At 36.7% G+C, this 27,762-nt stretch overlaps 1 protein-coding gene across 1 annotated transcript in view; it reads left to right on the top strand.

Annotated features, from left to right (window-relative positions):
- LOC145688894 (uncharacterized) overlaps positions 1-27,762 on the top strand; it is a 61,904-nt gene that overhangs the window by 5,992 nt on the left and 28,150 nt on the right. The window contains exons 2-3 of the mRNA XM_081763059.1: positions 12,363-12,741; positions 22,297-22,449. Of these exons, the coding sequence (XP_081619185.1) occupies positions 12,366-12,741; positions 22,297-22,449 (529 nt within the window). The 5' untranslated portion in view covers positions 12,363-12,365. The remainder of the gene's footprint in view (positions 1-12,362; positions 12,742-22,296; positions 22,450-27,762) is intronic.

Below are 27,762 nucleotides of genomic sequence, written 5' to 3'. Positions count from 1 at the left end.
AAATTCCAGATCATCCCAAAGAAAATAGAAAAATAAATTCCCTTTAGAAATCAAAAGCCTGGAAAACAAATTTGGAGCAGGAAAATTCTACTAAATGTTGGTAAAGAAATACTTTATTACGTGGGTGGGGTGCTGACTGCCACAGCCAATTAATGGTGCTGATTGCCACGACTGGCGCTGATTGCCAATATCAAGGTGCTGACTGCCACGATGGCGTGCTGACTGCCACGAACCTGAGAGAAAGTTGCTAGACGTAACATTACCGGACACCAAGAAGCATGAAAGAAACTAGATGATCCTTAGGATCGTGTTATTCAGACCAACACCTAACAAAGGTAAACAGGTCTCTGTATGTACACTCATGTCCAAAATTATTGTCTCTTTACTATAAATATGTTGTTCTAGTAATCTAATTTGATAACGAATTCACTCGGTACTTCTTATAATGTTAGTATGTGTATAATCAGCAAAGACAAGTATGTGGTAAATTTCATGTCAAAAGAGCAGTAAAGAAGAACAATAAAACGAAAATAAAATTTTCTTGTCCATTTAGTTACATTTTATTTTACTCATTATAATTTTCGTATTTATAATTCTTTTCCTATGAAATTTATCACAAATATAAATTTCCTGATTATACACATAATATAAGTATTAAAAGTACTCTGCAAAATTATCAAATTATATTCTTACAAGAAAACAGTTATAGATATGCGACAATAATTTTGGACATGAGTGTACTTCAGTTTTGTCAGGGAGCAGTGCGTACAAAATTGGTACGATTTATGTATTCTCACTTGAACTCCCTATGTCAGCATGAACTGTGTACAGCTGTGCAAATTGTTTCGAGCAGCTCTTGAAAGTTCCATCAAAAAAGCACTGCTGGCTGTACCTCACAAGGGAAGTTCAGGAGAAAGCACTCGCCTGCAGATAAACTAAGCATGCCATTTGAAGTCCCAATTCATGCTGATTATAACAAGCTAATAAAATTCCTGTACGGTTGAGAACGGTTCGAGATATTCAACTTGGAAGTTTATATGAGAAAATGAGGATATACGCATTTATACGCGTTAAGTACAACGTAATTAGTAACGAATATTGGCATACGAATTGAAAGCTATCGGAAGTAACAGCAAAAAAGTGTTTCGCAATAACTAACGGGTTTGTTAGATACAATTAGTCATTACATTGTTCACAATAATCATAGGTTAGAGATGAAAATTGATCACTGTTGTTCTGTTTTATGAAGAAATGACGCAGGCAAAATACTCCCTTGCACCATGAACATTTTATATGTGCAATTGTGTTGGATCCGTCAAGAGAACAGTTCGCAGAACCAAAGCAAAAAGCGAATTCGACAAGTGATTCAAAAGTTATAGGCCTATAATTTGTTCGTAACCTGCCTTGCAAAACGCAAACTGAAACAATCCAATGTATAGCGGTGATCGGAAGTGATTCGTATAGACACGAACTTTATTTGATTGTTTCGTTGGTACATTATAACGTCCAGGTGAAGATTCATACTATGTACAAATCTCCTGCCATAATCTTTGATTGATCGGAATCAAAACACATCAAATGGTTGCACAAATCGTGTGCAATTCTTTGGTATCTTCTCAACCATTAGGTCATTGCCATCCGTCATGGAACTTGTAATAGACAAATTGTCTGTGAATGGACCCCAGTGATCAAGCAATAGCAAGTTCAAACCATCAGGCTTCGCCATGGGAGAGAATACTTAACGCGTTGAAACGTGCATCCACTCATTTTCTCCTATAAACGTCCAAGCTGAATATCTCGAACAGTTCTCAACGTACAGGAGTTTTATTACCTGTTGTAATCAGCATGAATTGGTCCTTCTAATGACATGCTTATTTCTCTGCAGGCGAGTGCTTCTCCCAAACTTCCCTTGTCGGCTGGCTTCAGACCATCATATCCATTAAATAATACAATAAAACAATTAATATAAACAATGAAATGTGAAAATTGTACATATAACAGAAAAGACAATCCCTTTATAAACATTCAAATGTATGTCGTTCCACTTAGTGAGCAACTTTGTAACTTATAGGATGCCACATAGATTTGCTGTGATGATTACTAAATTAATCCCTACTAAATTAATTAATAATCATAAATTTAGTATGAGGGATTAATTCCTCTCTTTCCAAATACAGTTTCTCCCAGGCTCGTGGCAGTCAGCACGCCGTCGTGGCAGTCAGCACCTTCATATCTGCAATCAGCAACAGTCGTGGCAGTCAGCACCAATAATTGGCTGTGGCGTGGCAGTCAGCACCCGTGGCAATCAGCACCTATCCGTTACGTGAAACATACATGTGTACAAAATAGCCTGGTCTTAAGTGTTTGTGGAATGCAAATGAACTGAGGTTTCCGAAGTTTAATTAGCTCTCCTACTGTCAATAGTGATGCCAAATTGAAACTCTATAAAATGGCATCTAGAAAGGAAAGAAATCCCATTTTGTATCTTAATTTCCCAAATTGTCTTCTTATTATTATTATTATTTAATAATAATAAAATATGAGAATGAAACTTAAGTATGAAGTGTCACTTTCTTAATCTCTTGATGCATTTATCAATAAATTTCAATCTTCTACATATATAAAATAGTTTGTGAATAACTATTTTCCTTAATCGAGAACAAGTATATTTTTTATGTTGTCAGAAGGCAGTTCACATCTTTGTACCATAAACTTATGCTGGTCCGAATGATACTAGAAAATTTTGTTCTCCACATATTTCATGTGAAATGTTTGAGAAATGATTATTTCTCGTTTAATATTTTACTTACTTTCTTTCATTCGTTCATAGTTTTTTTTTCTTCTTTCTTCAAATAACAGAGCACAAATTTCGTTTCTTGGTACTTGATTTTTAAGAGTCGCATATGATTAAATCAATCTTCACTAGCATGGACTTTGCCAATGACAAAGAAAAAACTTCAGACTAAAAAATTAACAACAGTGTCTACTTTCGGCTCATAGAGAATTTCGTTGGCATTTGTTATACATATAGCGAAAAATCCCAATTTCTTCTATCTCATTCCAAATAATTAACGTCAAAAAATCCCACAAAATGAGATTTTTCCCATGGGCTGGCATCACTGACTGTCAAATAATATGATATATTTAAATAACAATCTATGGTCTGTAAAAGCCTGTGATCTGTAAAAACATTACTATTCTTGGGATCTCTTAAAGAATAACAAAGTTATTATACAGATAGCTTTAAAAATCAAGCTACGATAATGGTATAGACAGGAGCGGTGACAAACCTTCTTTTCTAAATCTCGGAGCGAGATAAAAGTAGTAACTGTGAAATACTCAATAAAAAAATATTCAGCAAAACAATGTATTACCCTAGCAACGCAAACTAGCAATGGAAAACGGTAGGCTAACCAATTGCTTGGCCCTACGTTGAAATTGAACACTTTTAATTGGACGAAAATTTGCAAACTAACGTTGTAATTGGACGAGAATTTGCCAACCAATTATGTAATTGGAAGAGAATTTGCCAATCAATGTTGTAGTTGAACTAGCATTTGCCAACCAATGTTGTAATTGGACAAAAATTTGTCAACCAACGTTGTAATTGGAAGAGAATTTGCCAACCATGATTGTAATTGGACGAGAATGTGCCAACCAACTTTTTAATTGGACGAGAATTTGCCAACCAAGGTTGCAATTGGACGAGAATTTGCAACCAACTCAATTGGCTACATAGCATATTACGATAAAAGCAAAATTGCTATTATGTAGAAGCACAAGGTGGAAACCGTTGGATAAATGAATTTGGTCAACATATTTTTCCATTTTATTTACTTGTTTGCCATCGGCAAATTAGCTTTCACACAGCTATCAAATATTCTACTAGGATTGAGCTGATAATGGACAGTATGTGTAATGAACAAATTGAATATTTCCACTTCTGCAAATCAATTTATAGTAAGAATAATGCCATAAAATTGTAGAAATTAGCTTTAAGAGAATTCTGAATCGGTAATGAGTTTTATACGTTTTGAATTTGAATTTATTTATTTTTTCCGATTCCACACGTCTTAATTAGTTTATACACCAAATACTAACCTGCGTAATCTATGAGGTCAAAAGTTATGGGAAGTCAAAGTTTTACCAAAAATATACATAGGTAGTTTCAAGCCGTTTCAATACGTCTTAATTAAGTAGTCTATGCACCAAATCTCAATTTACGCAAACTAAGAGGTAAAGAACATATGGCAGTCGAAGTTTTGTCAAATAATAATAATAATAATAATAATAATAATAATAATAATAATAATAATAATAATAATAATAATAATAATAATAATAATAATAATAATAATAAGAAGAAGAAGAAGAAGAAGAAGAAGAAGAAGAAAGATGTGTCACTATCGAAGGAGCGAATTGTATCTATATTGGAATTTTGATTATACTGTTAGAAATTATAACAAAACTACGAACCTATTAATGCAAACAAAGAAAATAGTCATAATATTTGTAATTGAATCGGTGACTAGAAAAAGAACATCATTCCAGAAATGAAGGAAAACATTCCATCATAGCAATTTCTCTATAACTAAATATCCAATACTATTATGTTTTTGGAATTTTGGAAAATGAATAGTCTTAACATACGCTACAAATCTCCCATACAGATATTTTTACGCAAGCAATAGTATTTCCGTTAAGCGGTTTTACTTTTCGTTTTTCAAAAGTAACGTGCTGGGGAATGTCCTCCTTTTTCTACTCACTGATTCAGTTATTAAAAATACGATTAATATAATGAATAAATAATAATATATAATAAAGTTAGAGAGAAATTTTTAAAAATGGGAATCGGTTAGTTGTAATCAATTCACACTAAAAACCAAGTTTTTTTTTATGGTGGCATGTCGTTGATAAATGACCAACTCTCGTTTCCATGGTAACGATAGAAACAATACATTTAAAGGCCGCAACAAAGTCAAAGTTAGTAACAGTAGAAAGTGCGAGAGATTCATCTGTATAATACTCCACAATAATAATAAGATAATTGTGTTCTCAGCAGGTAATTAGAGGTGAGCCTACAACATTTCAGCCAATCCGAATTTCCTATCACAGACAGACACCAATGACGGGCGCTAGAAATTTATTGTTATAAATTGCCAATTTTCCTGGTAATTCTTGTACTTCCTAAAACATCAGACCATATCTGCCACGCCGTTGAATTTTCGTTATTTCTTCACATATATAACTGTTCAACGTACTTTTCTTTGGATTTGTCCGTCTCTCTTCTCAATTCATTTTTCAGCCTTCTGTATTCTTTGACCTTCATGGTTTTCGCTTTCTGCATTCCTCCATCTTCTTAAGCATTGTTTCAGTTAACCATTGTTATCCTCCTCCAGTGTTTTGTTTCGTCGCGGGTTTTTCCTTTACAGACTTCCGCTCGCTTTATATGACCGCCCGCTATTCCCACCTCGACTAGCTTTTATGGACTACGGATTGGGAGGCGCTAATGACATTTTCCTATTTGTCAGCACTTTTATATTTTAGCTCAGGTAAGAAGAGAAAGTTATTATATACCTTTTCACTTACCTTTGACGACACGCCCACTACTCCAGTGCAGCCTATTTCCTGGTTGTTTGTTGTCGCCTGCTGATTCATTGATGTTGCTAATCTTCTTTATGACCTAGTAGAACTTTCCGCGTGAACCGAAATCGAAGAAATATTGGGATGGCGCAATTGAAATTTATGGTTTTTAGGGTATACTTATAACCTCGGTTTAATATTTTGATCCAGATCATTACGGACTTTAATAAATAATAATTAATTGTGTGAATATATGAATTTGACATTGTAGTTTTATTAAAAGTATAAATATTGTGCATTATTTATTGAGGAAATTTTTTAAGAAAGTACGAAAACTACATTATTACAATATGGATATTTCTATGATAAGTGTCAGACATACGGATAGTATCCGGAACTAGGTATGTTTACAAGCTGGTGATTGCATGCAGATACTTGTATGTCGCTTTTTTTACCGGAAGCATTGCTTATTTGATATTGATTACGGGCACAGCATTTGATTGTAGGATATTTGCTGCTTCTTGTAAGTTTGAACTATGATTCTTATATACAGCACTTAGCATTGTTAATACAGATTGTATTATTTAGATTTTTATTGTTTAGTGTGTGTGTATCCTAACAGTTTAATCGGTAACAACGAACAAACAATTTGAAAATGCGTAGAAGACTTGTTCACCAACGTAATTCTGCGCTGTTTAGATTTCATGTTGCATATGTATAAGAATAGACATTCCATACATAGCATGTATATATTTGAAACCAAAATTGTATTGTATAATTAAAGATCTAGTCAACATAGTAAACAAATATGAATCATTGCTAAATTCAAACATAGTTCTCTGTCTTCAATTTATTTCAAATATATTCAGCAGTTCTGATAAAATATTTCTAATAAGGTATACTAAGTTATATTAAATTAATTTGTTGTTGTTCCTCGTATTGTTACATTAATATAATACAGTAAACAGCTTTCAAGTTTGAATAGTGTGTATATAATTTGACAAGTTGTAAACATCATCTCTACCGAAGCTACATAGCATCAAACAAAGTTCTATCTTACAATCTGAAATCTTAATACAGACAAGTTTCCATAAATTCTTTTCCTACAAACCAAATAATCTCACATCCACTATCCCAACAATAAAGTATTAATCATTTTCACAATCATACAGTAATATCGTGTACTTAATCTGTATCTCTATACAAAAATAATCTCCTAAACAACCTACTTCAGCAAAATGCAAGCGTTATTCAATCAAATCATCAATGTAATTGACCAGCGAAATAAGATTCTACAGCTTAAATATAATACAAGTTACGGCAAATTCTAGTATTCTCTTATATTGTGAATTTAAGTATGTCTACCATATACTAAATATCGGTGTTATATATATCACATGTAAATATGTGGATCTCTGATTCCAAACTTCAATTAAAACTATGCCAAATACTCTATCAATAACGATATATTCTAGCCTTAGACAGAATCAAATTCACATATACTCCATGAGAAAATATTTTTACGGTAAACAACCAAGACAAGTAACATAAAATTTCGAGACAAAAACAATTTCTACCTACCATAATTCTGTCAGTGATTTAAATGTATATAAATCGAGTCAAATAAAAGCATATGAAATAAAATATTGTTGTGCAGCCTTGGAAATAAATAATCAGCCAGCACATTCAAGTGTTAACCAAAAGGCTTGTGGTTCAAGCCTACTTGAGGGTGCAAATTTAAATATCCTTACTATATTAATTTAAAAATATAATAATCAATTCATCAACAAGCTTAAACTAAAAAACTCTCTATAAAATTGCCTCAAGTAAGATCTTCGCCTAAATAAATAGTCTTAGTACTGTAATCAATTGTAAGTCTTAGGTCCACGTAATATATAAGTAGTTCCGCAACACCGTCTATCAGATAAAGTGGATAAATTTTCAGCCCTGCAATTATCAACAATCCTTTTCAAATAAAAGAATATCCTCTATTCTTACTTATAAGAAACACTCTTCCTAATTAGTAGCGCCAATACTCCTGGTTCAATTCTGAACCATGTATGTTAGTAATGAAGAAACATCGTGCACAGAGATTTTCTAAGAGTTCTGCCGCTTCCTTCCACGTTCTCATTCTACCATTTCTTTTATTTCTCATCATCAGCATGTACTTTACCCTAGCAGGCAAATCGTCGGACGTAAAACTTAAAGTTATTAACTGTTCGGTTGTAACCTCTAGTGCATGGGATTCTTAGTGCAATTCCTAATGAAACTAACGGTAAACTAATATTTCTGTAATCATATTTTTATTCAGTGTACAGACATCTATTTCATCTACAAAAACAATAATTATCATGCAATAAACGTTTATTAGGTTCAGATTCAGTGACAACATTCCCAAGTAATCACAACTATAAAGTTTCCCACTATTAATAAAGGAACTCTAATTTTCAAGAATAATCCAAATAAGTCCAATGTAAATCAAACCGCTAATATTAATTTCGTGCAAGCAAAACAGTTTTAAAAGTATTACAAATTCTAGTAAAAACAGTATTGTATATAGTAAATGTAGTTTAATTATTAAAATCACTCTTACCTTGGCATAATTCGTAATGTAGCCATTATTTTGAATATAAGTTGTATTAAATTAGTTATAAAATTATTAAATTAAAGTCTTACTAGCAGCGTTCACCCCGCTTCGCTGCGGTCACCCCGGAACGCAATAAACTTTGTTACTTAGATAATTTTTACTTTTTCGCTTTCAAGTGATATGATAAAAACCATAGAAGATTGCAGTAAATCTTAACATTATATCGCCTGTCATTTATGTTAACCCGCCCCGCTTCGCTGCGGTCATCCCGGTGCTGGCATATTGTAAAAGTGTCTGTAAAAATAAGCAAATCAATTAAAAAATTTTAAACAGAAGATTCAAGCTATTTTCCGCTGTATATCGCCTGTCATTTATGTTAACCCGCCGAGTGACACGGTCATGCGGGTTGCATATAAATACGTTTATTTTTACCTATGATGAACTAACAAAGGATTTGTGGACACCTGAATGGTCAATTATCTCAAGACACTGGTAATTAAAAATTAAAGTGATATGATAAAAACCATCTAGGGTCCAAATCCTAATAACCCCCCAAAAATGAAAGAAATTGGTTCAGCCGTATTAGCGTGATGAGCGGACAAAGGATTTTGTACGTTCTCTTTTATATATATAGAAGATATCTTAAATGTATATGCAATAATATGGTAAAATTTAGAAAAAATGCATCGCACTTTTTACACTAAATAGAAAAGAATAAGTACCTAACAAAACAAAAAGGGTTTATCTTTTAAAAATCCGCTCTTCAAAATACCTAAAATGCAATTTCGGTTTCAAATATATTCATCCTGTGTACGGAATGTCAATTCTTATACATATGCAACATGAAATCTAAACAGCGCGGAATTAGGTTGGTGAACAAATCTTCTACGCATTTTCAAATTGTTTGTTCCTTGTTACCTATTATATAACTGTTAGAATTCACACCCTAAACAATAAAAATCTAAATAACTCAATCCCAAAGTAAACTAAAATCATAGGTCTTCGCAATTAGTAATAAAAAAATATTAACTGTATTAGGCATATCAAATGGTTGAAACATGTAATTAAATAATAGGGCATATAATACAAACGATCGCATTTACATGTTAAGTACTGGTATTTCTATATCCAGTTTCATATAGTAAAAACGCAATCACGTGTTTATAATAATTTAATGTAACATTCAAAAACTAACTCTCTGCCAGCCATATATATCATGACAGATAGTAAATATCATGACGGACTAGTAATTCAAAGAGCCTAAGTTCCGATCCTATTTAAGTAAGATAATACTTATTTTCATAATTCAGACAATAATAATAATAATAATAATAATAATAATAATAATAATAATAATAATAATAATAATAAATGGAAATAAGCGGAAATTCTAATACAACTGTATTACCAATGCAAAGTGCTGTGTATAAAGAACATAGTTTAAACTTACAAGAAGCAGCAAATATCCTACAATCAAATGTTGTGCCCGCAATCAATATCAAATAAGCAATGCTTTTGGTAAAAAGAGCGACATACAAGTATCAGCATGCAAACGCCAGCTTGTAAACATACCTAGTTCCGGATACTATCCGTATGTCTGACACGTATCATAGAAATATCCATACTGTAATAATGTAGTTTTCGTACTTTTTAAAAAGTTTTTTCTTGAATAAATAATGCACAATATTTATACTTTTAATAAAACTACAATGTCAAATTCATATATTCACACAATTAATTATTATTTATTAAATTCCGTAATGATCTGGATCAAAATATTAAACCGAGGTTATAAGTATACCCTAAAAACCATAAATTTCAATTGCGCCATCGGAATATTTCTTCGATTTCGGTTCGCGCGGAAAGTTCTACTACGTCATAAAGAAGATTAGCAACATCAATGAACCAGCGAACGACAACAAACAACCAGGAAATAGGCTGCACTGGAGTAGTGGGCGTGTCGTCAAAGGTAAGTGAAAAGGTATATAATAACTTTCTCTTCTTTCCTGATCTAAAATATAAAAGTGCCGACAAACAGGAAAATGTCATTAGCGCCTCCCAATCCGTAGTCCATAAAAGATAGTCGCGGGGGGACTAGCGGGCGGCCATACAAAGCGAGCGGAAGTCTATAAAGGAAAAACCCGCGACGAAACAAAACAGTAATGGCGCCAGCAGAAACATGTTACACACGTCACAAAGATAAATATCAAATTGATCGATTAAATTAATAAGAGTTTGATATCAAAATCTAATTAAATTATCGAGGACAATGTTGCCTAATTTTTAATATAAATAAACAAAATATAGGGAATTTCAACCCGTTTAGGGCCTAATTTGGCAACACAGCACTACTAGAACCCCGTAATGCGGCGTGATTACAATTTAATTAAACTACTCGCTCCCAGTAGCGTCTTCAGGTCTCGTATACTATTCCTGAAACGTTGCTTGAGAAGAATGTAATCGATTCTGTAAAGTTTCTTATCTCCTAGACTTTTTCGTGTGTACGACTTGGGTTTTGTTTTTAGACTTCGAAACTGAGGTATGCACAAGTGTCGGAATTCATATAGAACGGCTTTGTTCGTCCGTTTGTCGTCAGGTACCAGAGCCGTTCCCGTTAATCCTCTATTCAAACCAGATGTAGTTAAAATGAGCCATTTCCTGTTTCAACATTTACCATTAAAGAATAGAAACGTTAACACATAGTTCGAAGCTTTTTTTGGAAAACGATTCTCTGTCTCAAAACAACAAACCATGACTATCCACAATACTCTAAAGACCAAAAATCCGCAATACTTCGCCTGCATTATCGTGTTGAATTATGATTTTCCTCCAGGTATATTTATCTTGTTTGAGAAGCATTAGCACATTTATAATTTTTCGAGGTTCATAAAATTCTACCAGGGTACATCTCTCAGCGTCCCAGGGGAAGGTGCCAATAACTTTCCCAACGAACAGCTCTCTGTTTTGCAGACAACGTGGAATGATGCTCTTCCATTTTGTTTCCAGTTCATAATGAGGAACAGACTTCCATTACTGGTCTCAATACTCAATGAAAATTAGCTTCTTCCCATCAATATCTCTTAAGAAGTGCTTAAGCAGTAATTTTGTGCTGTACTTTGTGTAAAGCCATCAATAAACGTTGAAACTAGATGGAACAAATAATCCGATAGCCTAATGGTGAAAGAATTTCCTGCCCTGCTTTGTTTCCTATAGCAAATGTTCCAATTCTGTGTTGTCTTTCCTGCAATTGCATCCACAGTGACCCTTTGGTCTTTGATCATAGTGTCAACTCTTTACTTGATATGATTGGTAGGTGATCTCTCCAACACTGATCTTTGATGCTCGTGTTTCCAGCTTTAAAATGTTTTTCTTTTCTCACCTATTAACGCTGGTAGCAAACATGTACACATTTTCATACCACACTGAAGTCTATTGTGAATTTTAGCTGTGGCAACTCCCTCTTTAACTAGGAATTCAATCATAGTACATTATCGTAACGAAACAACACTCTCAGTCACTTTGAAACAGCTGCCCGCCCTCACACCATCAAAACTAATGGCATCACACTACGACGACAATCCGTAAGGTATGCAGATTGCGATTATTTACTTCGTTTTCCTGCTGTATATCGAGGATTTTAAATAATTGCTGCCTTTTACATACAGTATGTTCCTCGCATGTGCGCAGACTACGTGCGTGCTCCGGGGCTCCGGCATTCACACAAATAATCACCCACAAGATTTTAGTTTGGACCCGAGTTTGAGCCCGTTTCTCTTCTGTTTAAGTCAGCCGTGGTACAGACTGAGCTAGGGCAGCCAGAACTTATCCTAATAGTACCGGCATCACAGCACAGCTCTTTATGACAGTGTTCATAAAAGATTTCAATTAAAAACAATCAAATATCGAGACTTCCCTGAAAACATATAGGCTAACATGTCCCGCCATTGAAATGCACCCTCATAATTTTTGGAAAGTCGGCGCTGTTGGTTCCTCGTATATGGTGATATTCTGTATTCAGAAGTAAAGAAATAACTTTTGAATTACTTTGCACACTTAGGATGTACTATTAAAATGGTGTCAGCACTTATTTTGGATAAGAACGTTTTAATTTAAATTTTATTTATTAAAGAAACTTCTACGCTTTAACACATTAACATGAACTTATTGCAATAATATCATTTTCACTTGACAGGTGATGCTGTGCAAATGGAATCTACTATTTGGATGTCTTTGTCTCTTCTTTGTGCTTCTGATGGTGGCAGGGGAACCAGAAGACAGTCAATCACGAACGAGGCCAAGAGGCAAAGGACGCCGAAAAGTTTATGAACGACGTCGTTATAATTATGGTCAACATTATCAAGGCTCTGCATCATCAGCTGTTTCCTTCATCAACAGGCAACAGCGACCTGGCAACATTGAACACCGAATATACGTGCAGTCCAAGAAGAATTCTAATAATAATAACGAACCGGTTCTAAACTTTCAACAAAACAGTCCCGATGAGATTGTTTTGAATGGTTCCAGTTTTGGGAAAGTTATCGACAATCGAACGCTTCAAAGAGATGGAAGATGTAAGTATTGTGTCAATATAAAACATACTGTCACGAAATGAATAGTGATGTACTAGGTTTATTTTGAAAGTTGTGGTTATAATACGATATATGCTTAAGGCAAACTTTCTGCTTTACAAAAGGTATAATCTACCTATGATTTTTTAGTTAGGTGATATTAATTAGCGTATTTGCTTCCTTTGCCATTGGTATAACTATAATTGTTGATATCAATTCGCTACCACTTAATTCAAGTAGCTACCCAAATTGTCTCGTTGCTGTAAAGTATGTTGATCCACTTAGAACCATATGTATTAAAGGCTCACATACTTTAGAACCATAGAGCTTACGGATATCCGTCTTCTTGAGATATGCAAAATCATTTACTAACTTTTCCAACAAATTTTTACATTCCTTTACCAAAACCGTACATCATCTAAGAAAGTTTTATACAGGAAAATCTGTTAACTTGTTTATTTGTCTAGCCTGGCTTCAGTTTTATTAAACCTGCACATTCCCGTAAGACATACATTACTTATTATCCTGTAAGTTAGCCACCTGTCTAATTTGGCCTCAGTTTTATTACAATTTCACATTCCCATAAGACATGCATTGTAGGGATGCGCTCGAGTCGAGACATGTCTCGAATCTCGACTCGACTCGACTCGAATTCGAGTCGAGATTCGAGTCGAGACACACTTTGTAAAATTCGAGACGAGTCGAGACAAACGTATTTCTCGACTCGAATTTTCGAGTCGAGACACGAGTCGAGTCGAGACGGCTCTTAAAAATCTCGACTCGACTCGAATGTCTCGAAAATCTTTCTATAATTTTTAATATTATTTTGAAGAAAGTATTCACTCAGAAACAGCCTTGAAACCAATTCCAGCTTTTATTCTTTCAGAAAGGTACAGAACGCATAAAATTAATAGTTAATCTTTAAAGATCAAGATTTAATTTTCAGCTCAATTCAGTTAATTAGAACTATAAGTTAATGTCGTTGTATTTGGTTGTACTGCAAATATAATGATAATAATAATAATTGATTATCTAGTTTGTATAAAACTATTATCCGTAGTCTAAATCTAGTTTGTATAAAACTATTGCGATAAAGTGAACTTCATAAATTCTCTGAATGAGCAGTTGCTAGTCTATAGTAATTTAGCATAGTTATAATTATTGTGTTTTCGTTCCCATGAACGCAATAGATTTACGTAACTTCTGGATTATTCGTTTGCCCAACTATTTTGAGGCTTTAATATGTTGCAGCATATCACGAGCTACGGATAATATATAATGTAACATTTCTTGTACATCACATATTATGATACGAGTCTATTTTACATAGTATATCTTATCTAATATAAATAAAATAAAGAGTCTGTTTGTGTGTTTGTCTGTCTGTTTGTGTGCGACCTGGGGACCAGACGAGTGGACCGAGAGTTCCCAAAATTTGGTCATGGGTACCTTGGGCCAGGCCCCAGATCAAGACGAAGCGTTTTTTTTTTATTTAAAACCAGGGGGGTCTCAGAGGACGTTTACTGGGATCGACCTGGGGACCAGACAAGTTGACCGAGAGTTACCAAATTTTGGTCACGGATACCTTGGTCCAGGTCCCAGTCTAAGGCGAAGCGCTTTTGTCAAAATTTGAACCAGGGGGGCGTTTACCGAGACATGTAGTAAAAGTAATCCAAATTGATCGACATTAGTGTCAAATCCATAGTTTTCACGGTCGCTGAGATCAATGGTGACACTTCCATCAGCGATGACTTGCAAATTCAGCTACTACTGTATGCGGGCCGGGTGTCAGCGGGTGAGGAATACCGAGACATGTATAAATAGCCCATATTGATTGATACTAGTGTCAAATCCATAGTTTTCGCGGTCACTGAAATGAATGGTGATACTTCCACAGGTGTTGACTTCCAAATACAGCCCCCATGCGAAGAATGGGTATATTAAGCTAGTAATACAATAACTGGACTGCTTGGATGCCAAGAACTAGTACAGATAAGTACCATTCACTTCTATGAATAGGTATTCTTTAAAAGGATTTTTGTAAACACTAAGTTATAAAACAATGAACTACATACAGTAGTTATGGTTTTGGTTCCCAACATAAAAGAAATATGGATTGTTCATGAGATATTGAACTTCAACTTTCACTCCTGGAAAATTTCAATTTTGGAGTTAGGCCACTTGGCATCAAAGCAGATCACTGTAAGATAAATACATTCCGCACATTAGTAACATAGTTGTTCAGGGGCCTTCGATTTCCATCCTCTCAAATGAAAGCTGAACGATTGCTTGATACATGCTGACTATATAGGAGAAATAGTGTATTAAGTTTTCGAGCTTTGGTGCGTATCCGTATTTACACTCTGATATAACTTTAAGTTCACACTCAAAACGAGCTAATTGTTTAATGCATTTCGAAAGCTTTTGTTTTTATGCAGCTCATTAAGGAAAATCTATTTCATAATCGTAACATTTATGTACTAAGAAACTATGAACGTAAAGTGGACTGGACCTAGCCCCGTGGCCGCTGTGACTCAGTGGCACAGCTCTCACCCTTGGTGTGTGAGGACTCTGATTCTGTGTGTGTGTGTGTGTGTGAGGCAATAATCCACAAATATTGCCTCAAGTGAGTTTAAAGATTTCTAAACACTAGTGCGAAACCGGGCTCTGCCGTTGCGATCGATTTACAGGTCTTGAGACGAAAGTAAGAAGGGTCTTACGCACACAGTAAGTAAAAACAATTAATATGCCTGTAACTTTCCCCCAAATGGATGTATCTTAAAACTAACCTCACCATTATTTTTCTAATTAAATTCTAACCCGAACTTAGAATATTCTAACCCGAAAACTTGACCTTAATTCAAAATGGCGGATTTCAAGATGGCTGCCATCAAGATCATATCTACCATACGACTTCCCCTCAGGACTTATATGTATCCACATGGTTTTTCTTCACTTTTCTTCATTAACGCTCCGTTTACAAAGGGTAGTAAGGGGCTTCTGTAGTAATCTCTAATAACCACATCACAACTCTTAAAAGTTATTTTTTTTAAAAAGAAATAGAAAACATGTACCATGGCAAAAATTTGTCATCACAAGTAATGATGCATACATGCCTTCTATCAGCAAAAAAAGTTTCATTGAAATTGGAGCCGGACATTTGAGTGATGTCCCTTGTGGGATGTGATTGAACGTGACGTCAGAACACATCGCCCCCCCTTCCCGGAATTTACGGGAATTAGGTAACCTGAGTGAGCACATGTGGTGCCAGCTCTCTCCAGCGACCTATCAAGGATCATTGCGTGTATGCCAAGACATGTCGCCGTTTTTATCCATGCCAAAAGTCGACATATTGACAATTAGGTAGGTAGTCATGATGGTCTGGCTGATGTGTGCGTATATTTTGACTCGTACATTTTGTCTCGACTCGAATTTCGAGACGTCTCGACTCGAATTCGAGTCGAGTCGAGACAGAGACTGTCGAGTCGAGACACGAGTCGAGACAGAAACATATTTTCGAGTCGAGACACGAGTCGAGACAACATTTTCTCGAGACGAGTCGAGACAGGCTTAAATCTCGACTCGACTCGACTCGAATGCATCCCTAATGCATTGCTTTTCTGTAAGTGGCCACTGCGTAAGTTGGCATCAATTTTATTAAGTTGGCTCGTAAGACATGCATTACTTATTATCCTGTAAATTGGCCACCTGTCTAACTTGTCCTCAGTTTTATTAAACTTTCATATTCCCTAAAGACATGTATTATATATTGTAAGTTGGTACCAATATATTTTCGTAAGACATGTATTATTTATTATTCTGTAAGTTGGCTACCTGTCTGACTTGACATAAATTTCATTAAATCTGTATATTCCCGTAAGATATTCATTACTTACTATCCTGTAAATTGGCCACCTGTCTAACTTGGCCTCAGTTTTATCAAACTTTCATATTCCCATAAGACATACATTGCTTATCATTCTGTAAGTTAACCACCTGAATAAGTTCGCATCAATTTTATTACATTTACATATTTCCGTAAGGCATACATTACTTATTATCTTGTAAGTTGGCCATGTGTCTATCTTGGCTTCAGTTTTATTTAATTTTCATATTTCCATAACACATCCATAACTTATTATCCTGTAAATTGGCCACCCTTATAAGTTGGCCTAAGTTGCATTAAACCTACACTCATGTCCAAAATTATTGCCGCATGTCTATAAATATGTTGTTGTAGGAATATAATTTGATAACGAATTCGCCTGGTATTTCTTATAATGTTAGTATGTGTATAATCGACAAAGACATGTATGTGGCAAATTTCATGTCAAAAGAGCAGTAAATAAGAACAATAAAACGAAAATTAAACTTTCTTGTCCATTTAGCAACATTTTGTTTTACTCGTTCTATTTTTCGTATTTATAATTCTTTTCCTATGAAATTTACCACAAATATATATTTCCCGATTATGCACATAGTACTGCCGTGTCGTGACAAAACGCTGTAACTTTGGCGAAGAAGTTTTGCGAAAATGAGCCTTAAAGTTTTCATCCGAAAATGTGATTTGTATCGCATAGAACCAGTGTATTTTGACTTTGGAAACACGTGGTCACATGTAATGTTACGAAAATGCATGTTGTGTGATTAAATTAGGTGAAAATTGATTGGTTGACCATTATTGCCTAGTTACACTGGTTCTACACGATACAGATCACATTTTCGGATGAAAACTTTAAGGCTCATTTTCGCAAAACTTTTTCGCCAAAGTTACATCGTTTTGTCATGACACGGCAGAGTATCAGTATTAAAAGTACCCTGCAGAATGATTATCAAATTATATTCTTACAAGAAGACAGCTATAGATGTGCGACAATCATTTTGGACATGAGTGTACATATTCCCGTATAAGACATGTATTGCTTATTATTCTATAAGTTGGCCACTTGTCTATCTTGAAACTCGGCCACATTGAAGCAATGTTAGTCTCATGCTGTTAACATTTAATTTGCATGTGTATGTTGGAGACCTGAATATCCGACACAACATGGATGTTCCGACTATTTCCTTAAACTGATGATCTTATCTGCATCTACCGTAACAAGCGAAAGAAATATAACATTCAACAAAGAATGTGACTCACTGTTCTGTAGGTATATTGAAGTTACCTTTATATCACAGTGTACGAATAGAAAACTTAGGTAATTATTACATACAATTATTTTATATTGCAGAAGTAAAGTTTCTTCTATATTGTTTATTAAAATACAAACTAACTCGTAGGTTACAATGAATTACTTCATTAGAAATGTGTATATTACAATGTGCAGGATGTCCTAAAAGTCACCATGCCTCTAGGTTTGAGTATCACAGAAATCAACAATCTCATGTAGTTTTAGTTGTGGTATTGGTAACACTGGTTAATACTCAGTTGAAAAGAAAGGGAGTGGATGGATCGTATGTGAGTACAGTAGGATGGGGCTCCAGACCATTTTGCTCTTTAGATGCATGATTTCGTTAATTAACAATTTGATCCTTCAAAAACACGAAGTGACGTAACTGAACAAATTAAGATATTGAGATGTGCCAGCTACAGGCTTACCTTAATGTACAGGGTGCGGCACGTAAAACCGGCCCGTCGTAATATTCTGGTATATTGTATTTTTGGCAACACTTAAATAATCTACCTTCCTACCAAGAGATGGCGTGTCGAGGTCGGGTCGACTTACGTGACCTGCAGCAGTCACGTGCAGCCGCAGCCAGTGAAACTTGTCGAAACCAGTTGAGAAAAAGGTCTCGTTGTGTTAAGCCGGGTGAATGTCAGTGTGTGATAATGCCGTATTCGATACCCGAGCGTGTTGCCATTGTTGAAGGGTTCATTCTCACTGGATCTTTTGTGAAAACAAAGAATTTGTTTCGGGAGAAATTTCCAGGACGTTCTGTGCCAGCAAAAAGCACCATTCAGGAATTGATTGAAAAATGGCGGCGTACAGGATCGGTTCAAAATGCTCCCAGGAACAGACGACCATCTGTCTGCACACCTGAATTAAAGATGCAGGTGGAGGAGATAATGACAAGAAGTCCTCGAAAGTCAACCAGAAGATTGAGTCAACAGGTTCATGCGAGTGAGAGAAGTTGCAGACGTGTTTTAAGGGGACTGAAGTTAAAACCGTACCGGATAAGTGTTGTGCAAGAACTGAAGGAGCCTGACCTGCAGAAGAGGGTGCATTTCTGTTCATGGCTGTTGAGCAATGTTGCCAGTGGTTTCTTGGATCCACTAATGCTCATCATGAGTGACGAGGCGTGGTTCCACCTGTCTGGGTACGTAAATTCCCAAAACAACCGGTATTGGTCGACAGAAAATCCACACGCAATCCACCAGGTACCCTTGCATGATGAGAAGATTGGTGTTTGGTGTGCCATTTCCGCCACACGCGTTATTGGACCCATATTCTTTGAGACGACAGTGAACAGTGACGTGTATATGGGAATCCTGGAGGAGTTTTATACACACTTGACCGAAGAGGAGCGTCAGTTATTACTTTCAGCAGGACGGTGCAACATGCCACACATCAGCTGCATCATTGTCCCTTGTGCATGAGATGTTTACACCAAAGAGGACAATCAGCAAAGGCTTGTGGCCTCCTCGGTCACCAGACTTGTTCACGTGTGGGGGACTGTTAAAGGGAAGAGTATACGAAACAAATCCACACACAATTGAAGAACTCAAGACCAGGATCCAGGATGTCACCAATAGCATTACAACACAAGAACTGACAAGGGTATATATGAATCTCCTCAATCGTGCTCACATGTGTGTTGAAGTGGGCGGAGGACACTTTCAGCACCTGCTGTGAAGGTGAGTAGTCATATTCAATACATTACATTTCATTTATGTGTTGTAGTTAATCATATTCAATACATTACATTTCATTTTATGTGTTCACTTTACGGGCCGGTTTTACGTGCCGCACCCTGTATTTTATGATATCACAAAGTGGTGAATAGAATTCCTAATCGTTTCTGAGGTATAAGAGATTTTATTTTGTGAATAACTATGGTTGAAACGTGAGCGATCATCTTGTTTTCACTCTTCTGTAAGTTGTTTTTTCATAGTTACGTCATTTCGTGTTTGGAGGGTCAAATTTCCAGGCCGATGGATTGGGCATTGTTCTCCAACATCTATATCTCCATTATTCAAATGGCTCCGGATCTTACAACACTAGAAAACTCATTGTAGCCAATAATCAAGTCACATGTTTAGTTTCATCAGCGCAGGCCAAATGAAGACGGTGGAGCAAACCTTTCCAATGATAACTTTTCAGGTGCTCTGCAACATATCAAGAAGAACTTCCAGACGCTTAATCTATGTGCACAACACAATGTACAGGGTGGTCCGGAAGTGGGCGTACTCCTTTGGTTTCAACAGTATAGTGTTAGTTATGATAGAATGTCTGTACACAGTTACCTTGAAGTATTAAGTCTTAAGAATTATAAACATCGGTATGACCACCATCCATGTCGTAACACAGCTGAATTCTGCGCCAAGTTCTCGCAGATGTTTTGCGGAGATACTCCGGAGTTACGAGGGTGAAGGCGTGTTCCACTGCTGCTCGTAGTTCCTGCGTTGTGTGACCGAGTGTTTCTTACTTGTTGCTTTATGAAACTCCAGAGAGCATTGTCTGGTATCGTCAGATTGGGACTTCTTGCAGGCCAGGCAAAGGGAGCTGGTAAAGATGCACAACCTCTTCCAGTGCTATATGGAGTTTGATCACACATTGTTGATGTTGATTACTCCAATTTCGCTGCAAATAACTTGCCAAGCAATAAGTTACCAAGCAGAAAACAGCAGAAACAAATGAACATGGATAGCAATGTTGCCAGACAATGCCAAGAAATGTTACCAGACAAAGTCAACCAGTGTTAGCAAACAAATGTGGGTAAAACATAAAACTGTCAGAAAACACCAATTAGGTGTCGTCCACTTCCGGACCACCATGTAATATATAGGGCTACTTCGTGTATGTAAGTATTCAACTGTAGGGAAGTATGTATTAAATAAATAAAGTTAAAAGGCATGGGGACTTCTAGGACACCCTGTATAGTAATTTTTTGCCTCAAAATACATTTATTTTATGTTAGATGGCTACCTATCTAAGTTGACTAATTTTCAATCGAACCCATGGCGGCCAGTACAGACAAGTTTTACTGTACATTTTGCAAGAGCAGTTTAAGTGCCAGAAATATTTTAAATAAAGTTAGAGCAGAAACGGATAATTTGAAATATTGAATATACGTACTTTTTTAAATTGATAAATAAAGAGTATATCCTATCAATATTACAGTATAAATGTATAGAAAAGTATATGGGCTTCCATATAAACAACTTTGAAATATTTAGTCCCCTACGATAGTCTTCCCTTCCACCAGCGGTTATGTTATATGTGGCGACCAGAACTCTTAATTGCCCGACAGAACTCTCTCCAATGGAGAAGACTTCTTTCCAGGTGTACAAGTGATATTTTATTTGACTCCTGTTGAGACACTTTGCAGAGGCTGGAAACTGTGCTCACCGTATAATAAAAAAGGAGACGTTTCTGAAATCTTATCGTATGGTAGTTCATTAGACTTGCATAGAAACTTTTAGATTGAGATACCGGTAAAGGAAATAACACAAATTTCGGTCCTAGCTTCCATCCGTTTGTAGAGTGCCAGTGATAATTGAGTGTGACTGGACGCCTTGTTCTGATGCAATTCCATCTGGTTAATATATGTTTCATTCAGTGTGGCGAATAGCCTTTAGGAGGAAGAAAAGTCTGTTTTGTGGGACCTTGAATAAAGAGTTGAGAAAAAGACTCATAAAATGCTTCGTGTGGAGTGTTGTACTTTATGGGGCGGAAACGTGGACATTACGTAAAGCTGACGAAAATCGACTGGAAACCTTTGAAATGTGGGTGTGGAGAAGAATGGAAAGAATTAGTTGTGTCGAGCGGAAAACCAATGAGAGAGTGTTAGAAATGGTGGGTGAGAAAAGAACACTTTTAGATATTATTAGGAAGAGGAAGAGAAACTGGTTGAGACATTGCCTAAGAAGAAATTGTATCATGAGGAACGTCCTAGAAGGTATAGTGGCGGGAAAGAGAGGGAGGGGACGAGGGAGACTACAATTGATGGATGATATTAAAATGGAAAGATCATACGCGAAGACGAAGGGGTTAGCGTAGGACCGTGGAGCATGGAAGCTTCTCAGCTGCGGCAAATGACCTGCCAATAAAGGCAGAATACCTATGATGATGATGATCAGTGTGAGGATTTCGTTGTTGTACGAGTAAGTATGAATTGAAACATGTTCCTGATAATACACAGCATTAATTTACATTTTCTTCACTGTTAATACTATTCATATCAAGTAGGTAGCATTTTTTGAAGTTGAACTTGATGTTTGAAGATGTACTTATTTGACGTTTTAATTGAACATTTTCTTTAGCATACCTAGGTAGATATTTAAGTTTTTTTCATGTTTTAGTCAATTCACTTTCTTTCTCTTTCTACCCATAGTTCTCTCGTTATTCACAATTGTTCGATTTGAGAACCAAGGATGTCCAGCCTCTTCAGGAGACAATGGAACTTGCCTCACAGCTTCTGAATGTACCAACCGAGGTGGTGTTGCTAATGGCCCTTGTGCAAATGGATTTGGTGTATGCTGTGTCTGTAAGTTTTGCCTTGTACTGTATTTATTTCTAATTTGTACTTCCTTGATAAAACTAAGAAATGTATGTGGGGACCAAGTTTCCAATTACTACAGAAGGAATTTTGACCATTAATATGGACGTGATCCTCTTTTCAACCCCAGATTTTTCAGATGGGTTACAGGGTCGGCGCGAGGGGGATCGAGCCGTGCCATCACCCAGGGCGGCAAGTCTAATGGGCGGCAAAATTTGAAAATGAAAACTATACTATCAAAATATAATGTTTTCGTAATAGGTCCACATGGAGACATAAAATTGTGTTCACCTGAGAATGTAATTGAACTTACTTCACTCACATTCGAGATAATACTCACTCAGGAAATTCGGAGCATTCTCCTTCATTTTCAATTATCAAACTACTAGCTACAGGTATTTCAATATTCCCCTTGCAGTGGCGTAGATAAGATTTCCAGCTAGGCTGGATAACGCTATCAAGGTTTCTTTTATATTTTTTTTCTATTCAATAATGTTTTAGCGCTCCACTCCAAGTATGCAAAAGGTACACTTCCACTTGAGGCAGGCCGTTCTAGTCTACAACATCTAGAGACATTTAGGTTCTAGCAGCGAGTTGTTAACCAATTTACTGAGCAAATGACAATAATCGTTTGTTTTATACAAATTACATACAGTAATGGAAAATGCCTTGTCAAAGTTTGCGAACACTTTCTTGGTTTCGTACCGCTAACAGACATCACTAATCTAGAACTCACAAAAGCAATAATTAAACAGCTAAAGGAAATGAGGATTCCTATCAAAGATATCAGGGGCCAAGGATACGACAATGGTTTCAATATGAAAGGCAAACATTCAGGTATTCAGAAGAGAATTTAAGAAATAAATTCCCAAGCCTTCTATGCTTCTTGCGGTAGTCATTCACTAAATCTTGTTCAACGATTCAGCCTCAGCATCTCAGTACGCCGTTTCATTTTTTAAAAAAGTTTATGACTTTTTTTCTGCGTCAGTTCAACGTTGGGCCATACTAAAGGAACATATTAGCAGTCTTACTTTAAAACCATTAAGCACTATAAGGTGGGAGAGCCGAATTGATACTCTGACAACTTAGATATCAAATAGGGGAGGTTTATGATGCTTCACTTCAAATAAGTAACAACAACAACATAGAACAGATAGAATGGTCACCCACGATGCTCTGTGTATAGCAAATCAACTGCGTGGCTACTTTGCTCACTCGTTATCTGGTATGATTTTTTACTCCATATAAACACAATAAACAAAAGTCTCCAAAGCATTGATTCTCGTGTGTTGGATGCAGTCGGATTTCGTGAAAATGTGTTTGGGTACTTTGAGAGGAGAAGAAATGATGCAAAGTTTCAATGGTTGATGCAATGGAGTTGGCATCAGCATTAGATATGGATGATCCACGGATAGGTAATACAGTGCATGCTCGAAGTCAAAAGGAGAAGAGACAATTTCAGTACGAGGCAGAGGATGAAGCTTTTGAAGATTCACAAACAAGATATAAGATCGATTTTTATTACAAAGTTCTAGATTGTGCTAGCTTGAAGAGAAAGGTTTGAGCAACTTAAACCTCACAGCGAGTATTTCGATTTTCTTTAGGATATAAGTAATCTTAAAGATATGCCACCTGAACTTCTGTCTGAAAAGTGTACTAAACTTGCCAGCATTTTAACACACAAATAATCTAAAGATATTAACCCCAGTGATTTGAAAGACGAACTGAAAGAAGTGTTATCCCCTCTAATTAAACCTAAATGTTCACCAAAAGAGACTTTAAAATTGATTAAGGAACATGACTTTGCTCCCAATGTCAGTGTCGCACTTAGGATTTTGTTAACCTTACTGGTAACAGTGGCAAGTGGAGAAAGAAGTTTTTCGAAACTTATTAAAAACTATATACGTTCTTTCATGTCTGAAACAAGCTTGAGTAGTCTATCGATGATATCAACAGCACACGAATTGGCTGAACATTGGACTACGCAAATGTGATAAAGGAATTTGCTCATAACAAAGCAAGAAAAGTTCCTTTCAATTAAGGTGCTAAATTTATGTTTCTCTGTTGTGCCCTAGTACATTATAAGGTTTAGGCTAATCACTTAGTTTTGCCGAATATCTGATTCACTATATTATCTTCATGCTCCATACTCTGTTGGAAACACCTTTTGATATAAAATAAACCTATAAACTACAATTCTTAGTCGTGACTAAAGCATATTTTTTTAAATTTATTTTGTGCATGCGGTACTGTACGAGGGCTATCCAGAAAGTAGATTACGTTTTCGTCTGTGTCCGCTAGGGGCGGGGCTAGCGCGGCCATCTTGGGATCAGAGCGTTGCGCAGCTCAGTCGGCATCTAGCCGTGCTAGTGAGAGGTTCGTGCTGTGCTCCGTTAAGATACTGTGACGGTTTGAAATGTCTGCGTTAATTGAAAATCCCGCGAGCTGCGAGGTGCGTGCAGTAATAAGGTTTCTGACAGCAAAAAACTGTAAACCGATAGAAATCTATCGGCAGCTGTGTGAAGTGTATGGGGACAACATTATCACTGAAGGTGGAAAGCGACAGTGGGTCATAAGATTTAAAAATGGCCGAACCAATGTTCACGACGAAGATCGAAGTGGGAGACCCAGCAAAGTGACTGCCGAACTTGTCGAAAAAGTCGATGTTAAAGTCCGTGAAAATCGAAAGTTCACAATAACGGAACTTTCTTTGAGTTTTCCACAAATTTCGCGAAGTTTGTTGCACGAAATCATCAGCGAAAAGCTTGGTTACCACAAGTTTTGTGCAAGATGGATTCCAAAAATCTTGACAGAGGACCACAAAAATCAGCGAATGGCTGCAGCGTTGCACTTTTTGGACGCCTACAATAAGGATGGTGACTCTTTACTCGATCGCATCGTTACTGGTGACGAAACATGGGTGAAACACGTGAACTGTGAAACGAAATTGCAATCAATGCAGTGGGGGCACACAGGTTCTCCCCAAAAACCCAAGAAATGCATGCAAACAATGTCGGCAAGGAAGATGATGGCGACTGTTTTTTGGGACAGAAAAGGTGTGATTTTGGTGGACTTCCTGGAAAGAGGCACTACAATAAACGCTCAAAGGTATTGCCAAACTCTGCAAAACCTCAGAAGAGCAATTCAAAACAAGCGCAGAGGAATGTTGAGCTCTAAGATCTTGTTGATTCACGACAACGCCCGGTCCCACACGGCAAATGTCACGCGTGAAGTTCTTGAATCTTTTCAGTGGGAGTTGTTTCCTCATCCGCCGTACAGTCCCGACCTGGCACCGAGCGACTTCCACCTATTCCCAGCAATGAAGAAGTGGCTGGCTATGCAGCGTTTTGATGACGACGAACAGCTGCAAGAAGAGGTAACGAAGTGGTTGAAGTCGCAGGCGGCCGAATTTTTCGACGAAGGAATTTCCAAGCTCGTACATCGCTACGATAAATGCCTTAATTTGAATGGTGACTATGTCGAAAAGTAGTATTTGTGTGTGGCTTTCATCTGTATATAATAAAATTTGTTTCCTATACTTTGTTGATTTTTTATTCCAAAACGTAATCTACTTTCTGGATAGCCCTCGTATATCACCGATATTCAGCGAAATCGAGCATACTGAATATTGTGTCATGTATGGAGTCGTTTAAATATTAAGTAAACATTCGAGAGAAGTAATTCAATTTTTTGTTTACGTTTCCATTTCGTACATTTTTCATATATGTAAATGGGGCATATTACTTTTTCGTGACACTTGAACGTCTGTCGAAATAAAGTTTGCGGATTAAAGGGGCGGCATGTGAATGTACCACCCAGGGCGGCAAAACTGCTAGCACCGGTCCTGGATGAGTAGAGTACTTAAAGCGATCAGTAGCGCAAGTGACCTGTCGCGGAATGACGACCAGGAGTGTTGCAGGAAACTGTCAGGTAGTCGTAAAAGATGTCAAACATATTCTATAAGATTCATGTCAAAGTTCGAACCTCAGCTTATCTCTTCCAGTAAATGGTCAACTTTGTCCCATGAATATGATGGCCTGTCTTCAACGAATTACTATATCTCAACATACAGAGGTTGATTCAATTATATTGAGCCGAAGTCAATGTGCAACTGTCCTGCTCATGCGCAATCTATCGCCATGAGATTGCCACGAGGCAGGCAACACTATATCGTTAGTCACGTATTAAAGTAGTGTGATCAAGGGTAGTCTGATGCCGCTAAAACTCAACAGATTCTGGGAGGGGTTCATTGTAGTTCTTTCCGATACTAAGTTCAAGGTGTCGTGCATTTAATTGTGGAAATGTGTTAAGTGCGTAATTTTCATAAGATTATCCCACTGTAAATCGTATTATACTGAAATATGGGGAACAGAGTTCTAGGCTCATTACACCCACGCGAGCAGGTAGAACCGCTTCCTAAAAGGGTTCATGATTGTGACCAGTTTCCCATACAGGGGCAAACTTCGTCTTCGAAAATTGAACCGTGAAAATCAATGCTTCGTACTACTTGAACCAGACTCGTGTCGTGACTGAAATGTACCAGCATGAAATCTCAGCATTGTAATGACAGGACGTGACCCAGGTTGAACTACATTAAGACAAGACATCCAGCCACACAGCGAAAACACCGACGGACTTCTATCTCCGTACGGAACAGGAAACTGGTATTGCGGTAATTCCCTTCTCTGACATTCCTGTTACCAGTCCACATGCCAGCTAAATGACTATTGTCCTTTCGGTCTCTTAAGCGGCACCTGTCCCATCGTTGAGTTCGTATCACTACCGTCCTGTGTAAAGCTTGTAAAGAGGAGTAGGATGCAATACTTATGGTATAGCTGTAACGCAGTATCTTGCAATGGAAACTCCGATGACGAAAAATAGTCAGTAGAAATGGCCAACAGATCGAACACAAGCGATGGAGAAAACACGGCATTTCATAGGTAAGTGGCACATTCAAATTCGGTGTTAATATAAGTGAATCAACCTCTGTATTTTGCAGCATTAATAGGCTCATAGCAAAATATGAGATTACCTTTCCAAATTTTACCTCACACCATGACACTTACGCCACCATATTTCACCATAGGGTGATGGAATTGGAGTGTATGATCACTTCGACATTCACTGGTCAATAATTGGTAAAATAGGCTTTAACCCCAGAATGATACATGATTCAAAAAGTGTTGTGACTTTTGAACACGGTGGTGGCCCATTTTTATCTTTGTGCCAAAAGCAGGAACTTCTTTCCGCGATGTGTTGGTACATTCTGGTGCTGTACAAATACTGCTGGACATTTGTTCT

This window comes from Thermobia domestica, chromosome 7, assembly GCF_964235325.1.
Source record: "Thermobia domestica chromosome 7, izTheDome1.hap1.1, whole genome shotgun sequence".
NCBI classification, from domain to species: Eukaryota; Metazoa; Arthropoda; class Insecta; order Zygentoma; family Lepismatidae; genus Thermobia; species Thermobia domestica.
The sequence above is the reverse complement of the archived record's forward strand: the minus strand, read 5'-3'. Positions and strand labels throughout refer to the sequence as shown.